This window comes from Formica exsecta, unplaced genomic scaffold (genome assembly GCF_003651465.1).
Source record: "Formica exsecta isolate Colony F162 unplaced genomic scaffold, ASM365146v1 scaffold33, whole genome shotgun sequence".
In the NCBI taxonomy this organism is placed as follows: domain Eukaryota; kingdom Metazoa; phylum Arthropoda; class Insecta; order Hymenoptera; family Formicidae; genus Formica; species Formica exsecta.
Genome location: NW_021850553.1, coordinates 655,305 through 673,435, shown reverse-complemented (window position 1 = coordinate 673,435; position 18,131 = coordinate 655,305). Strand labels below are relative to the sequence as shown.

The window sequence follows — 18,131 nt, the reverse complement described above, 5'->3', positions numbered from 1 at the left end:
GCATTCCTGGTATTCACGACACTCTCAAGTATCATCATTTTTTTGCGCGATGTGTGCTTTGGCCTCGTTTCATTTTGGAAAATGAGCGGAGATCATGAATATGTAAAGACTTTCGATCTCTCAACTGAGACTTGGATAATCCATTCCAGAAGAATGCATTGTATATATATACTATGTATATAGGGGAGAGGAAAAATATAATTAAAATTTTACATGAGAATGTGTGATATATTTAAATAGCAGGAATTATGCTGAAAATGTAACGAGTTTTTAAATAACTATACAATAAGTTTGAACTTTAAATTAATGATGAAATATGATTCGTAACGACGCACTCTCGACAAGAATTCCCGGCGCGTCCGCGAAAATTTCTCTACTAATTACTTTACTGTAAACGAGCGTCTATTTGAAGTTACGAGTATATAGAGTTTAGCGCTCGTTCCTCCTCGTCGTTTTTCTACTTCTCAGTTTCCTTCTCGGGCATCTTATTCCGTTCATTGGTCTCGTGATTTTTCATCGTCCGCTTATCGGTTCATGTGCCCGAACGTGCGTATACGCCCGTGCAAATGTGTATGTACCCGTACGAGGAGAACGAGAATCCGAGAAGAGGAGCATCTCGGCGGTCACGTGAAGGAAACGGAAAGAAGGGAAGCAGGAGAGAGAGAGAAGGAGGTGGCAAACACGCATATATTTATTTATGCAAACGGAATACGGAGCCGGCTAATTGTGCGGCCGCACACCCGCAGTGTGTGACTCACGTGACGGCTACCCGGGCATCGTAGCCGCATGTCAATTCGCGTGACAAAGGGTCGCGTCCTATCCACCCACGTAACTTCCGGTTCAGAGCGGCTCCGGCTGTTCGCGCAGATAGCACCAGAGCCTGTTCTCGCGTGCATCGCGCGCGGCGCATCGCGCAATTAGGGCCCCTTATGTGCAAATGGCGAGGATTTTAAGCACGCGCTCGCGTCGTCAGGAATGATGGCAGCGCGCCACGGACGCGATAGCTTTTTCCGGAATTCCAACGCGTAGTTTCTTCGACGAGTCATGTGGTAATACTTTGTCGGCGAGAATCTGCAACAGTTCGAAGTGAAATGTTGGATAAGAGCGAAAGCACATTTTCAAGATTTTCTTATTCGATAAATGACTTACGATATGTTCGCGATAACTCATTGAGGACAACGGACGAGGAAGAAATTCCGGTGACAGGAAGGAAGAAAGTAGAAGATGTCGCGACAGAGTCGGACTGTCAGCGAGGCAGCGAGCCGCGAATACCGAGGATGGCTTCCCGGCTTACTCGACGAACAGCTCTATCTGTCGAGCTCGCGTGTATAAAAAGCGGTACTTGTACGGCGAACGAAAAGCATGACCAACGATCGGGAGGCTGGAAGCTGGGGACGAGAGAAAAACTCTCGGATATCACTCAATGGTACGAGAGTGTCGCGAATGGAAGCGAGGCATCGGACATGCTTGGAGTCGTTGCGATTTTAATCATGAATTTCTAATCGAGAAAAAGACTAGCAATTTGGACCATCTTTTGATGATTAGGTTTCGCGAAAGCAAATATCTTGCTATGAATAACTGGAGAGGCGAGACGAATCGCGATCGACGTAAGTGGGTCGTAGAGATGCGTCGCGTGCGAGATTAATTCATTCGGTGATTTTTTCGATAACATTTTAATTCTTTACGGTCGAGAGTCGGGCGCGAAGGCCGACCATGAAGGTCAACGCGTGTGTGGCGAACACACACCGACCAGCAGGAGGAAAGAGCGCGTGTATATTCGGCGCGATAAATTCCCTTTATCGGCGAGACGCGCGCGAGAGCTCGCCGGAAGGGGAATCCACCGCTCCAATTCGCCAGAGTTTTACGGATCATCGTAAGCGATTATACGGGCGCGCTGTTGTGTACTCGGTGACGGGATACCGTGCCGCACCGCCGGGGATGATTTAGTGACCCAACGATGTGAAGGATAATCGTATGAAATATCGCCACGTCGTAAGCAAGACCCGCGCGATCGCGCGGCATAGTACACACGGTAAATGCTTCGCGCGCGGCATCGTTGACCCCGGGGAATGCGAGGCCCCCTTGGTAAGTTTAATGCACGGGAATTTCATACAATATTAAGGAATATTTTTTTCTTACGGAGGGAAATACGGGAGAGCGCCGATGCCATTAGCTCCGTGAATCGCTTGCATTAATCAAGGCGCGCACCGGAGTTGCGGTCGATACGCGGACTTTCTGCCAAGAGTATGATGTCGGAAAGTACTGACGCGCGCAGAATGCCGAAAGATCGTTTGACTAATGTTTCGCTGGAGCTCCATCACAGTTGAAGAGGCTCGTTTCTATCGCGCGTAAAGACGCAGCGTGTTCAATAATGACCTGTAGCGGGCCGAATCGTTTTGAGACGATTAAATGCAATTTTATCCTTCTCGTGAACGCGCGTTTGACTGAAAATGCATTTAAATTCTAGTGCAATCTTGAATGGAAAAGTATTGGATGATTGCATAAGTTCGTGCCCGATTTTCATAGATGGCATTAAGTTACTGCTATTTATATTACACACTTGTATTTGCGACCATTGGAAGATTTAAAGTCACTTTAAGCGGTTGTAAAATGCATTACATACAGTGTATGGAAAAGAGTGATTTCCCATTCGATTTGGTGAATACTGGAAGTGATGTTAATGTATTGTAAGTAATATGATGTAGCGAGTTTAATCTTGATTTATGATTGAATTTGCAAACTATTGTTGACTGTCTTTACCATAGCTCCCTCTCTCTCTCTCGTGTTTGCCGAAAAGAAGAAAGACGTGGAGATGTCGAGGATCCATAGTTCTCTCTGCCGCTTGAGAGGAGGTTCCGCACATGGACCAACAAATTTCCCTCCTTCCACACCCTAGGTCGATCTTTTTTTCTTCACTTCGTTTTCGTCTCTCCCTCCCAGCGAGGTGCTCGGATACACAGTTCGAGCCGCCAGAAGAGCGCATCGCCGCTTCAAGGTGGCAACGGTGTTGGCGGGAAAGTTATTCGACCGCTTGCCACTAAATCATTCCTCGCGGACTCCTGCTTTATTATCCTCCATCCTGCCTCCACCCGTGGCTGGCTCTACAACTCTGGACTCTTTCTCTCTCTCTCTCTCTCGCCCTCTTCTGCGATGGCCGCGCGCCTCTTCCTTTCAGAGCCTTTCTGTTAGCACGTTGGATAGATGCGCTACTCGCGCTTGGAAAAATCACGATGGATATTATAACGCGGACGCGCGCGAAGCATACAGGGGATGTTGTTGCAAATTAGGTTTCTACGATGGTAATTCTCACACGCGCTCGGGACAGCGGCTTTAACTCGACTGCGAAGCGCTTTGAAGATATTAATAATGCCAGTTTATTAACGCACGGCGCATATTACGCAGGACGAGTCGTAATATTTTATAGTTCTCGCATGTTCCCTATCGCCATGCTTCCACTATCGGCGATATAAATGCCGATAAAGTACACGTGTAACGGCTAATATAACACATAACGTGTACACTTTAATATAATGCGTTCGCGCTATAATTTCGTTTCTTCCCATTATACCCGTTCATTTACGGCGCTATCAGATCGGAGGCGGTAATGACAAATGCCGAGTATACCTTGCCGATTTATCGACTTTCAGGAGTTCTATTCTAGTCTGCCTATGCGCGATCCGTTAGCGATCCGCCTACGTAGAAAGGAATATTTTCTCCACGCGAACCGCCCCGACCTCCTTAATTGTAGCTCAAGATTGCAATCTTGTTCTTTCGACGCGCCCTCTCTACGATTCTCACGATTCTCGTACACATTGTTTTCGAGTAGAATATTATTGCCTGGCAGATAGCAAATTTTATTTTTTCCCGCGCATTCTTTACCGAACCGTCATCAGGCTTGCAATTAATTATAAAAAACCTTCACGAAAAAAAAAAAATGTTGCAACTTTCTTTGTATTTTATTTTATTATAGCATATGTTTGAAGAGGTTTTATTTGATTACTTGATCCGCCTACGTAGAAAGGAATATTTTCTCCACGCGAACCGCCCCGACCTCCTTAATTGTAGCTCAAGATTGCAATCTTGTTCTTTCGACGCGCCCTCTCTACGATTCTCACGATTCTCGTACACATTGTTTTCGAGTAGAATATTATTGCCTGGCAGATAGCAAATTTTATTTTTTCCCGCGCATTCTTTACCGAACCGTCATCAGGCTTGCAATTAATTATAAAAAACCTTCACGAAAAAAAAAAATGTTGCAACTTTCCTTGTATTTTATTTTATTATAGCATATGTTTGAAGAGGTTTTATTTGATTACTTATTTTCAACTATGGCAACATGAGTAAGTAACCATTTAATTTACTACGAAACGCGAAACGCCTCTATCTCTACAGCCACCAGATAAACATGCAAGGATAATTTGCGTTAGCCATTGCTCTTTTTATATATATATACTATATGCATTTTTTCGCAAATATAATCTAGCCGGTGCGCCATCGTTATCGCGACAAATCGAGCGGGCGCGTCGTAACGAAGTAATCGATCATCGGCGTGCGATCGCGATCACATCCCCGTGATTTCACGTTCCCGTTCAACATGGGCGGAACGATACTCTTCCGAGTACTCGAATCACGGCTAGATGGCCGGCGCGATACCACAAACGCGAGAAGAAACTTTAAACTGTCATTAAAGCAACTCTGCCTGGGTTAAGGGGTTCATTACCGGTCGAAACTCGCGTCTCAGTTTCTTCTGCGTCGAGTCCCCGACGACTGTAGCACACGAGACGACTACCACTGTATCCTGCAAATTACGTCCTGTGCCGGTAAATTTACGAGTGTTACTTTTCTCTTTCTCCCTGCCCGTCGCCATAATCCGCGTACGGTCGATTGCGACGGCAATTACCGATCGACTGGATCGATCGTAATCTATCGATCGGGTAGGATTATCTCTCGATACTCTAGCTGTGCACGCAGCGCAAAAATTGGAAAAATCGCGCTCGCGTTGTGTCCCAGGCGGTCAGCGTGATACGCGCCGTACTTGAGACGCGTGATAAATCATCGAGCGAAACCTATATCACGTCGCCCGGAGGAAAACGCCGTTTAGGCCGCAATTCAGAGCGAGAAGTCTTATTGTTCGGGTATTCATGCTCAAGTGGAAGCCTATTTATTTCAATGTCGACGTATCTATCATAATTTCAAATGGAGAACGGTACCTTTATATCGGTGTTTTCCCGCATGAAATTTAGCATTTGATATATATATATGTGCGTAGAGCACACAAACTAATATAAAGAAAAAGTATAGATTTAAAATATTTCGAATTGAAAGCTTACAAGTTTAATGGAAATTTCCTTCAAGCATTCAAGATGTTGGAAATAAAAGACATTTCGGTGAGGCTGAGCACATATTCGCAGTATTCTCGGAGATAATAGTCTTCCAACGATAACGTTTCGACGGGGAAAAATGGGAAGGCATTTTCGTTAACGACCATACGAAATCTCGTAAGTTGTATTACATCGAGGGGTGGGTAGGTGGCGATGAATCGTCGCATAAATCACACATGCTGGAAGCACAGAGGCGTCCATCACCGCCCCCACGTTCATCCGTCCGTCGCGGTAACGTCTTCGGGTCCTCCTCTGGGAGGGCAAGAAAACGAAGGCTTCGCTCGCAAATTAGTCACTGGGCCTGGATTACGAATGGACCACCTCCCCGGCGATCCGCGGGTATCCCGTTTCAGGAACGCCGGGCGAAATTAAACAAAGTGCTTCGCCCGGGTGGATTCTGCCTTCGGGGAGGCGCGACGACATCGCGTCCTTCGTCATCCGCGTTGTCTTTCGTTTTGCTGCGGTAAAAATAAAAGGATCACAGAACGAACAAATGGGATCGATAAATTTCAATGGTAGGCTATTCATCGTGGTTCTGTGAAACAAGACAACTTCGAAGATTGCAAATAAACTTGACGATTTTCCATCCGCGGTTTCAGATTGTGGGTCATCGGATAATTATTCATTATAAAACACTCTAGAATTATATTATTTTGTTTCTGAAAACAACTTTAATTTTTCTCGCGTCATTCCTTTTATGCTTTTATGATTATTTTATAAAATATAATCACAAATATCAAAATTATTAGCATTCTCAATAATTATAACGCAAAGATATTTAATCGCCAGAATAAAAGACAGAAGGCTGAGTAAAGAACTACATATTCCTTTAAATAGAGAGGCGATTTTAATGAATTGAAGATATGCAGAAAATGGTTTTCGCGAGATTTGTATATATGCATGTTTCGATACATATTATATATATCGAGGATTTTGTTTTATTGCGGTATTGACCTTGATTTATCTTTGTTGCAGGTGCAAGCTACCGATCCTGATTGCGGCGTAAACGCGATGGTCAATTATACCCTGACCGGTGGTCGACTGGAGAGCGAGCAGCTCCTGGTGCGCAGTGATACGGGGGATATTTGCGTTCGGTCGCCTCTGGACAGAGAAACAGCACCTTATCTAGAGCTGCCTGTCATTGCCACCGATCGAGGTTTGTATTACTCTTGCCTTTCTATTGTACGACTATTAAATCATGCATCGAGCTTAGACAAAACTCATATAATATATATTTAATTTTAATGAAACAAACTAAAACAGAAAATTGATTTCTGTTATTATTTGGTATTAAATATCGCTATCATTGATCCTTTCGTCTTTGTTTTTCGTATCTAAACATTTAACATTCTTATCTATTGTAATTCGAGATATTCACATCGTTGCGGTGATTCGGTTTGATCGCGAGATCTCATGCAAGATCGCGATCTCTCGTTCCGACGACGTAGGAACAATGCCCGTAGGAAGTTTGCTGTTCGCGTGCGAGTGCCGTTGTACGCACTATGGCATCGATGAGGGGATGGGGGAGACGAGACGAGACAAGTATAGAAACAAGTAGAAACGGCAGCGCGCGACGGAGACACGCGCGCAGAAACGCGCGGCACGGAAACGGGAAGAGGAACATGCGAGAGGAAGGTAGAAACAGCGCGTCGCGGAGAGGAAAAGACGGTTGGCTATCGGCCCGTCGAGATCTAGTAGCTCTGTAATAGGGTGTATGATTTATGTCGCGATGGCGGGTTCCGTGGCCATTTCCAACGCGGTAGCGCGCGGTCGCTTTATGGGAGGAAAGGACAATGACTGCGGGTCCATTGATCCATCGTGGGACGCTACCATACAACCGGCGGCGGCCACTGCGTTTACTGATTTTTTGCACAATTTTTCGAGGGTATTCGAAAAAGAATATCTATATCGGTAGTAGATAAAAAAGTCGTCAGATCGGAGAGATGTAGAAAGAGGTGGATGGCTATTGTATTGGCGTTATGCCGTTTTGCAAACAAGCGCGCGAACGTAATTGTCGCTCGTTATCGATACGATTGTCCGCTATGCAACAGCGGCAGTGTCGGTGGATATTGTCAGGATGCACAATAGAATGCCGGCCGGATATGACGGGCACCGGAGGCATACAGGAGCGCGGACAGCGACGCACCGCGAATACCGGCGCGACGTGATTTATATGCCTGCTGACTAGCACGTCGTGACAGTCGTGTATCTCTGTAAAAAAAAATTTACGAGCAAGAAAGAGAACACTGCGCGCGAATTCCAATTTCGCAGACTTGCCGAGAATGGAAATGACAAAAAAGAGAGAGAGAGAGAGAAAAAGAAAAAGAGAAACGCTCTCACGATAATAGATAAATTTCATTTCTCTAACAAAATTACTATATACTTACATAGCGCGGCACGCCTGAGTATACTGTATCTCAATCAAAGTCTGGGAGGCGCGGAAATGATTACAAATATCTTCCGGCGATTCGCACGTTCTCGCGCGTCCTCCAAGACTTCCTCGTGGCGCCGCGCGCCCGAGACTCATTAATCCTCCTCCTCCTTGCTTCTTATTTTTACGCCGGCGATTAATTCTTCTTATTGCCTACCTGTAATTCGCGCGGAGAGAATCATTTTGGCGCGACGGCAGTAAAGCGAATCGCGAGCCACCGTGAACCACGCGGGCCAGGTGCGCATGATTTATATCACCTGCTGACGTTCGCTACGCGAACGACGACGGAGCTCTGCCTGCATCCCCTGCGCGATTTGATGCCACAACGTGCGTATTCGTCGTCGATATTTATCGGGGGGGGAAACGCTGACGATAACCCAACCATGCCGCTTACCATCGTGCTAACAGCGGTGGATAACGCCGCGGCGATAATTATTACTTACGAGTGAATCGAGGCAGGAATCTGCGAGAGATATCTACGGATTTCCTTGAGCGAGTCACATTTTTCGCTCGATCGCGAGTCGAACGTGATATTAGTAGACATGAGGCGCCGTCCCTTCGAGGGTTGATGGATAAACGCTCGGATAATTTGATGAATAATAAATTTAAAGTGTTTTCCTGTTGATTATTGTTGTTAGTTGCGACCGCTGAAGAGAATTATAACAATTGACGCGGATTAAAATTTTCACGAATTTCTTCGTAGATTTGAATATTTATTATGGATTTTAATCGTCACAATTAGTTATGTAAAAGAAACAAATAATCTCTTGTAAAAAGATATTTTTTTAACGCATTTGCAATGTGATAGGATTGCCGATATTATCCAAACTGAATTTTCTTTTAACGAGAGCATTCTTTAAAACGAAGGAATCTTGAATCGGCATCGATTACACGCGGGTACGATATCTTAATATAATTTCTACGCTAATCTCTTGGCGAAATTCTTCATGGAATTCCTGTCGAGTAAAGATATCCCACCAACGGGATAGATTTTATCTCGCATCTTCGATTTATCGTCACATGTTGACGGAAAGAAATTGAAGACGCTATCTTTTTTCTTGAAATTATATACCTACGCGATAACGCGTATCTGCCTCACAATATACATAGGCAGGTGTATACAAATGTAAACAAAGACGAACGGAAGGATGCACACCGACTTCTCTCGCGGTGCGCGCTTCGCAACTATACGCTAGGAAGGTGACTTTATTGGCATCAGCATCATAAATCTTCGCGGCTTAACTCCCACCGAACATGTCATTGTCCGCGCCGTTTTTGCGCTTATTTATTTCCTCTTCTCGACGCCGCGTGATACCGCGCATAATCTCGGATATGTCACTGAGCGAGCTTTCAGTCCGCACATTGTAACGAACTCCGAAATCAACTGTGCGTATTTGCGAGCGGTATATTAATGGAACAACTCGTTTCTCTCACCTGTAGTGAGGAAAAAACAAATTACGGATTTACGCAAAAATAAGTGTCTGCCGCTCGATTCGGTGCAAATGATTTAAGGAAATGTTGTTTTTCGATCTTGAATCTGTCATTGAAATTGGTTGACGTTAACGAAACCCTAATTAAAGCCGCATGCAAAATATCAATTACAAGTACGTTTCCGTAATAACACGCGTGTGTTGTGAAACTCATCCTTCGCTCATTCGTAATCTCGCTATAAGGTTGAGCACCGCCGAACCTACCGGCCGTATAAATCTCTCCGAACCCTCGTATCCCCCGCCGCACGATTCTCGAAAAGGACTCATCCCGGCGATCGACCGCGTGAAATTAAAAGGGCCGGGACTGGCACCGGCCACAAAATATCAAGCCGTGCATTAAAATGCCGTTGAACTATCCCCGGGAAGTCGGTGTATTCGTTCGTTCTTGGCACGTTCTTTGGTCTTCCGTATCGAACACACGTGGGTATTTAATCAATTCTTTTTTATCCTCCACAAAAGGATGCTATAAGCGCGATTTGATCTATCTATGAAAGCGCGTCATGTGCGCAATTAAAAATCATTAGGATCACAACAATCTTTTTCAATTCTATATGACTATGTCTGCGGTTTAGAGATCGGTGTTTCGATATCTCGAGGTTGTCCATGCGTCGTCATGGAGTCTTCGCTTTTCCACAGAAGAGAGGCCGGGAGGAGACCGTGGTAGCACGGGATACGAGAGACCGGACCCTTGACGCATGACTCCAATGACACTCGTACCTATAAATCTCCTCGCGCCCGAGAGAGCGCTCCGCACGGCCGAGTCCATACATTACTATGAGTTACGGTTGTAAACCGTTTAAACATCGGATTACCCGTTTTACATACACTGTCTTTGATATTAACACTTGCGTCATGCTTCGCCTAAATCTACGGCGACGACCAGGAGCTCGCAGTATTCTGTTACACGTCTGATTTCTTCTCGCCCGCCAATATTGCGCTCTCGTAGAAATATGTATAGAAAGATAATCTGTAGAGATAATATTACTAATCTCTGATTATAATTTGTAAGATACATGCGAGATACACATAGTCTAGCGCAATTTATAGCGAGTCTGACAAATTAGGAGCTCTCTAGGACTTAGCGTTTCGTATCTCGAGACAACTAAATTATTTGCCGGATTAGACGATCGCATATTCAACGCTGCATGTATATATAAAATGCGAAGAAAGGAGAGAGAGAGAGAGAGATTGAGGAGACAAATGAATTATGAGAATGTGGACGCATATAATAACTTTTTCTATAAAATAATAATCTTATTATTGGTTATACTTTCTAATTTTATTTACATAGTTCACCGATTAATCGATCTATCAACAAAGCAATTATCCGAGAAATCGTGATGTCTAAAACAGCGTGGCCGTTAAGACACTGCGAGAATGCGGCCATTTGGGGTCTCCATAAGCTTCTCGTGTTTGAAATATTACTACGAACGGCACATTACCCCCCTGCGCGGGAGTAAAAGAGCTCACGTCGACGCACACGTGCTCGCGCGTGTCCGAATAAAATGCCAGAGAAAGAGAGAGAGAGAGAGAGAGAGGATACCGGGCAAAAAAAAGAAAACTGAAGAAAGAACGCAGTGAGAAAAAGAGCGAGATGAAACGAAAACCTGTGAAAGGAGAGAGCGAGAGAGGCCAGCGGCTGATTGGATCCGAGAAGAGGCTGCGGTACGAGATGCTCCGTGATTTATGCCGACCGGCTTCGGGCGCGTCCCCGTAGATTCGTTCTCTACGTCGGCTAATACCTCGACATTATTTGGCTCGATAAGAGGATTTCGGCTGGGAATGAAATAAACATAATCGCTCTCGGCCGCGCACTTCTTTCTCGCTTCCATGTGAAATGCGCGGATAAATGTTTGGTATATAAGGGCTACCTCACGCATTTTTTGAAACTCGCATAAAACTCTGAATAATGACGCCTCGTCTCTCCCTAAATATTAATAAAACGCACAACATAATAATATTATACACTACATTATTGCTTTTACAGATACTTACATTCGGAATAACTTAAAATCATTACTCTGATATAACGAGGCAAATGATTCTTATGATTGTAATAGTATTAATTGCAGCTATGAACTAGTTCCATTCCGTTGAAACACTCACGATATTTTTTTCAACATTTCCGATATGTTTCTGGACATTCCCATTACTATGTTTATTTACAGACAATATTTATTCTCGTAAACTAAATTTCTCGGTAATTTTTTAAATGTTTAACACAAAGCTTAAAAGTATGGTCGCGCGGAGTTTACTTGACGGAATTGTCGCACGTTCGTATTATCGATGCGATCTATTGTATTAGCACATATATAATTGATAATCCGATAATCTTTTTGGCTTTTGCACAAATATACAGGCAATTTTTTGCGGTTAAATAGTGATAAATTAGAATTTTATTTTTTTCGTATAGTTTATTATACCTTATGTTCGGTTTTATTATTTGTATAACTATTAATTTTGTTACAAATTACAATCATTCATTATATATTTGCAGGTGGATTAAGTACGATAGCGATCGTGCGCATCCAGGTGACAGATGTGAATGACAACTGGCCGATTTTCGAGCCGCGTAAATATAACGTGACCTTGCGTAGTGACAGTGCCGTACATGGTCCGATCTTACGAGTAGCAGCGACCGATCTCGATGCTGGTCTTTTCGGCCAAATCTCCTATCGCATCGCTAGCGGCAACGAGGCCGGAATCTTTCGCATGGATCGTAATACTGGCGAGCTGCACGTGGCGAAACCAAGCCTGCTTTCGCGATTGCCCTTGCATCAGCTCAACGTGACGGCGACTGATGCTGCCGGCCTGAAGAGCCTCGTTGACGCCGAGGTCAAGGTCACTGTCTCTTCCGCCGGACACAGAATCGCCACCTGTGAGAAACCACGCTACACTATCACGGTCAAGGAGAGTATCCCGCAGAATAGCATCGTCGGCGGCGTAAAGGACACCACGACAGCGTCATCCTCTTCGACAGGTAAGTCAATTCGCTTTTATGCAGAGTTCTTTTATTGCTCGCCCGTTGCGTCTCGCAACACATTATCGCTCGATGTAACCACGGACGCGTGTCGAGAATACTATTATGACTGTCACTCGATGAATAACAAAAATTTTCCTCATCAATATACCGCATAAATTTTATAAATTTATGAGCGATTATATCAAAGAGTTGCTTTCTGATAAATAATTTCCGCGCGTCACTCTTACATTAAACATACATTGATAATTTCTTCGTTGCTTCTTGACGATTAAATTTAGAGTTTGTACTTAAAATACCATGAAACTTATTTTTGCGCGACGTCATGATACATGACAGCGAACACGTTTGCGATATGCTTGCATAAAAGCACTTGCATACCGGAGTTAATCTGGTCGATTCTAGAACGGAGGTACGATCCTCGATCCAACGAATGCCTTGAAAACGTATTCCACGCGCGGCGCTACCGCGTTAGCATAGTCGCGTCACGAGTAAAACGCCGAAGACGACGCCTCGATATACTTTCTTGAGCACGCGCGAAGTCCCACGTATTTGTACGTATTTAAAGATATTCATGTCTCATGTAGCGCCGAACATGCAGCACACAATATAGGTATCGGGAAGAAAATTCTATAAATTTCCATCAAGCGCGTCGAGCGTAAGGCCAAACAGGTGGCCATCGAAAGAAGGGCAGGAATAGGATTCGCGCTGCGGGAGAAGGCTAAGGTTGCGGAACGAAGAGGAAAGGAAGCGAGGGGGGAAGAATTGAGCTCCGGTAAGGTCGCGGACGGGTGGGTGGATTACTTCGTGCCGATATATCGAGACACCGGATAGAGGAGAGGACCAGCGAGGGGGAGGGAACAGAAAGAGGGGCGGGCGGGAGGGAGAGGGAGAAGAGGTACGTATCCGTGTTTCCACACTGGTGGTACATCTGATGCAAGATACGACGCGTCACGACCCGCGCTCACCGCGCCATATACCCGATGCACCGTGTAAACTGTCCCGCACAGTACCGAGCGGTACGGCACGGTACGTTATAGGCTCGAGGATGCTGGATAGTTTACACGCTGGTGCCTTACCGGTTGGTCGTATTGTTCGCCCCGGCGTGGCCCGCATATGCGGCCTGTTGCATATCAATGCGCGAGGCATCGAGTATGTACCCATGCAGCACACAATATAGGTATCGGGAAGAAAATTCTATAAATTTCCATCAAGCGCGTCGAGCGTAAGAGCTTTTGTCCGTGAATTTAGCAAAAGGTAGGTTAGCGGGGAAAGAGGCTCTCTCTCTGATCGAGCCAAACAGGTGGTCATCGAAAGAAGGGGAGGAATAGGATTCGCGCTGCGGGAGAAGGCTAAGGTTGCGGAACGAAGAGGAAAGGAAGCGAGGGGGGAAGAATTGAGCTCCGGTAAGGTCGCGGACGGGTGGGTGGATTACTTCGTGCCGATATATCGAGACACCGGATAGAGGAGAGGACCAGCGAGGGGGAGGGAACAGAAAGAGGGGCGGGCGGGAGGGAGAGGGAGAAGAGGTACGTATCCGTGTTTCCACACTGGTGGTACATCTGATGCAAGATACGACGCGTCACGACCCGCGCTCACCGCGCCATATACCCGATGCACCGTGTAAACTGTCCCGCACAGTACCGAGCGGTACGGCACGGTACGTTATAGGCTCGAGGATGCTGGATAGTTTACACGCTGGTGCCTTACCGGTTGGTCGTATTGTTCGCCCCGGCGTGGCCCGCATATGCGGCCTGTTGCATATCAATGCGCGAGGCATCGAGTATGTACCTTCTTCGCTGAGCTACGACGTGAATCTCTTTCTTTCTCTCTCTCTTTCTCTCTCTCTCTCTCTCTCTCTTCCTTCGTCTTTCTCTCTACCTTCTCTTTTCTCTCCCTCTTTCTCCTCTTCTTCTTTCTCCTCGATCGCGCTTGTTCCGTCTCTCTTTCTCCCGCGAAGGCATACTGACTACGAAACGAGAGAAAGGAGAAGAATCTCTGGACGTAAGCTGCGCTATCTGGGGTTAAAAAGTATCCTGACCCCGTACGACGCATGGCCTCGATTCATGGTAGATTCTCGTCGTCGTCTTCGTCGTTGTCATTTTCGTCGTCTCCCTCGTTGGGACGTTCAAGCGCAATCTACCGCATCAGGAAACGCGTTTCTCAGATTCTTCATGCTGGTACTACAGCAATGACACGCGCAGATAAATCGTAATTACATGATTGTTGTGATGGATAAGTTCTATAAGAAATGTAACCCAAACGCAACTTAATTAATTATCTCTTCATTTTTTCGTTAATGTTATATAGTTCCAGGAAGCTAAATTCAAATGTGTTGTCTGCATAATTTTTAGCAGGATAATCTTACACCGTCATTCCGCGCAGTGTCGGTTAAAAATCTGTACCCTTTAAAAGACTGGCAAATAAAATATAAAATATGATAAAACGCAACGGGAAGCGCCTTGTATACATGACACGAAACAACGGGCGCCGTCTCGCGCGTTGCGCATTCAAAGTTGTCCTTCCGGCATCGGCGCAATCGACCGGTCGGTTTCAGAACCCGACTTCCAATCGGCCACGCGTCCGGCCGGGAACCAGTTCGCGCAGAAGAACGCGGCCTGACACTCAGGCCCGCAATATTTGACACACGGCAGCCAATCAGATTATCAGATTAAAGTTGAACGGGGCCGGCGATCGTCGGCACAGGTGAGGTTCGTTTCGGCTGTGTGACAGAGAGAGGAGGAGAAATCTCGCGGGCGCGCATTGACGTGCACCGGCGATCCGTTTTGCGACACCTGTTTCAATATAAAACCAGATCGGGTCTCGACGAAATGGGACGAATGGCACTCAGCTTCGCGTTTCGATTAAATCAATTATATTGATCGATCGATTTCTAACGAGGCAGCGACAAAGCGACGATGAGATTTTTACTGTATTATAAAATATAATTTTTATTTTCGTATAATTTTGTAATATTAATAGAAACACACATATCGTCATACTCATCGTACTGACAGCTTGTGATATCAGAGTATCAAATTTTCAAGAATATCTGTTCGTTTTTGCTTCGAATATCGTGCAAATCCGCAGCCAAAATCCCGATTCGCAAATGAACCGTGGATGTGCCATTAAACAAATTAACTTTAAGATAGTCAATGCGTTTTATTTAGCATGATTGCCGCGAGATACTAAATTATCAAATCGAGTCGACCATTGAACATCGAGACACAAAGCCGGCCACTATTTTATAACCATCTATTTCGATAAAGCAAATAACGTTCGAACCCTCCTCGAATGGCGAAAGAGATAATTGAGGAACGACAGCCGACGAAAGAACGATCGTTTTGATTTGAAAACTATTAAAACCGACGTAGACGAAATCCCTATCGGGCAGCAGTCTCGTTCGGTTCGCGAATAGTTATGCTTCCATAAAACCTGGCGATAAAGTGGAATCATTTTGAGTTTACGGTCGAGTTTATGGCAGAGAATCATCGACTAGAAAAGACCAGTTTTATCTTATCCATGGGATGAGCGGTCGCTCCCAGCAACTTGAATTTATTGTCGAAGGAAGGAAATGTATAGAAATTGCGATAAAACGCGGATTCGAAAATTAGAGAGATGGAGACAAAATTGGTCGCAGGCAAGAAATCGGTTATAATCGGAATCGAATTATCAGCGCTCATCTTTGTTTTACTTAGATTGTCGGAATTTTGTAGCGTGCATAAAAAGCGTGAAAGCCGGGATGATTGATACATAAAAAGTACAGCAGGTATAATGCCACTGAGGCGGATGGTGTGAGAAATCTACTGCAAACGCGCGACGAAGTCAGTCAATCGGTCGGATAGTACTACATACCGGTAGTTTGCCCTCTTCTTGGTCGCGAGAGTCCGTGAACATGAAACAAGATAGCTGTTGTTGAACAGCAGTTTCGCAGCACGCGGAAGAAGCGATAACGACAGTAACAAGCATCTTCGTTAGAGAGCTGTACAATCCGGTGACTGCTCATCAGAAAGTCACACCGTTCTTTCTCTCTCGCAAAATTTCTTATTCTATTCGATTATACATCTCGATAATTTAGGGCAAAAGTCTTGAAAAATAATAAAAAGCGCGTAAAATAAATACAGTTTCCATAGTCGAGTCTAAGTTAAATATCTGAAATCCTCTGGAAACACAATATTATTTTTTACTACTACTCCGCTCATGTTTATCAGAGAGTTTTTCCATATTTTCGGCGATTCGTTACTTTTTAATTCAAAGGTGATAATTAAGCAACGCAGTGAATTTCGATTTCATCGAACACTGTTGTATCGAATATTTCGCGTACTTTTCGGGGCCTGGCATTCTTGTCGAAAGAATGCGCGCTTCTCGAGTGCCGGTCGGGAAGACACGAGCCGAACGAAGAGATTGGAACGTGCAAGACGAAGAAGAAGGATACGAATGCGAAAGAAGGAGTCGGAGAAGGAGGAGGAAGAGGTGGAGGTGGACCGTCGTCGTCGCCGAGGTCGCATAAATCGTCGTGAGTCGGATTCCGGGCAGCCGAACGCAAGCCGCCATTGTCCGAGACTTTTTGCCCCTCTCTCCCTATCGAGGGGGCTGCCGCTACGGAGCTGCACTCTTTGCATATGCTTTAAATATCGCCGCTCAGCGCGCTCGCTTTGAGAGCTCCCACGTCCCTTCCTCTTCTGTCTTCTCTGCGCGAAGAAAAGACAGCGAGCGCGACGAGGGGCACAGGAGGGTGAGAGTAGATGGAATGAAAGATGAAGAACATCGGGAGAAAGAGAGAGAAAGAGAAACCCAAAATTTGCTGACCGTTGACTCCTCTCCTTGCAATTGGCGGATCGCATTAGATGCATCTCACCCCGCGATTCGTATCCCACATTCTTTCGAAAGTGTCAGCGTGTATCGGAGAAACGTAAAATAAGTAATTTTGATTTTACGACAGGATATATGCATTTAAGTCATTTAGCTTTATAACATTGCACACCATTTGCAAATTTAACTGTCCGAATTTTTAATGGTGTAAAAAGTAAATAAAAAGGATAGGAAATCGGGGAACACAGAATCGATATTTTACGAAAACTATTTTAACCGAACAGCCATAATCTTATCCGTGCGACACATCGTCCGTCTTTAACGAGTTTAACGATGACACCATAAAGATCAACGTGCCCTGCAGTCGTTTAAGACCGACCATAAAGATACATCCGGATATAACGCGTGAAACGATCTGACCGTAACGTCTCGAAATAGCGTATAATCCGCCACTCTCGTCGATGATCAAATCGTAAGAAATGTTCGTTCGAATTAAATATACACTTAAATATATCATATTACGTCACTTTGATGTGTTAATTATTGCCTCATTACGAACGCATGGATTCATCAGCTCGAGATATACAATATATTTCTTCCGCGAATGCAATCAAAGCGTGTCGTGATGCATTCCGTCGCTTTTTCTGCGCCATTAGATCCGCAGATCGTGTTTCTCTTCTTCGTCCTCGTCGATCTCCGCGAATCTCGCTGCTCTCTTCTCTCTCATGCACGTCGTGCTTTCGCCAGACTTGCAAATTTCGCGGGACGATCGGTCCTGCCATCGCAGACTCCGAAGACGGGCGGCCCGACTTAAACTCTCCTCGGGAAGATTCGCGGATCGAGATAACTGCCACGCTGCCGAGAGGACGAATGCTCGCGCTCTGATTTGCGTAATCTTCTCGGAACTTTGTCTGTCCGCAATACACCTTTACTTTACGGTCTTCTGTTCCGACTTTGTACGAGGCAACTCTCTCTCTCTATATATACAATATATATATATATATATATATATATATATATATATATATATATATATA

The 18,131-nt window shown here is 45.0% G+C and overlaps 1 protein-coding gene across 1 annotated transcript in view; it reads left to right on the top strand.

Annotated features, from left to right (window-relative positions):
- Positions 1–18,131, top strand: part of LOC115238244 (protein dachsous) — a 310,168-nt gene that overhangs the window by 245,519 nt on the left and 46,518 nt on the right. The window contains exons 2-3 of the mRNA XM_029811895.1: positions 6,357–6,537; positions 11,800–12,282. Coding sequence (XP_029667755.1) covers positions 6,357–6,537; positions 11,800–12,282 — 664 coding nt within the window. The remainder of the gene's footprint in view (positions 1–6,356; positions 6,538–11,799; positions 12,283–18,131) is intronic.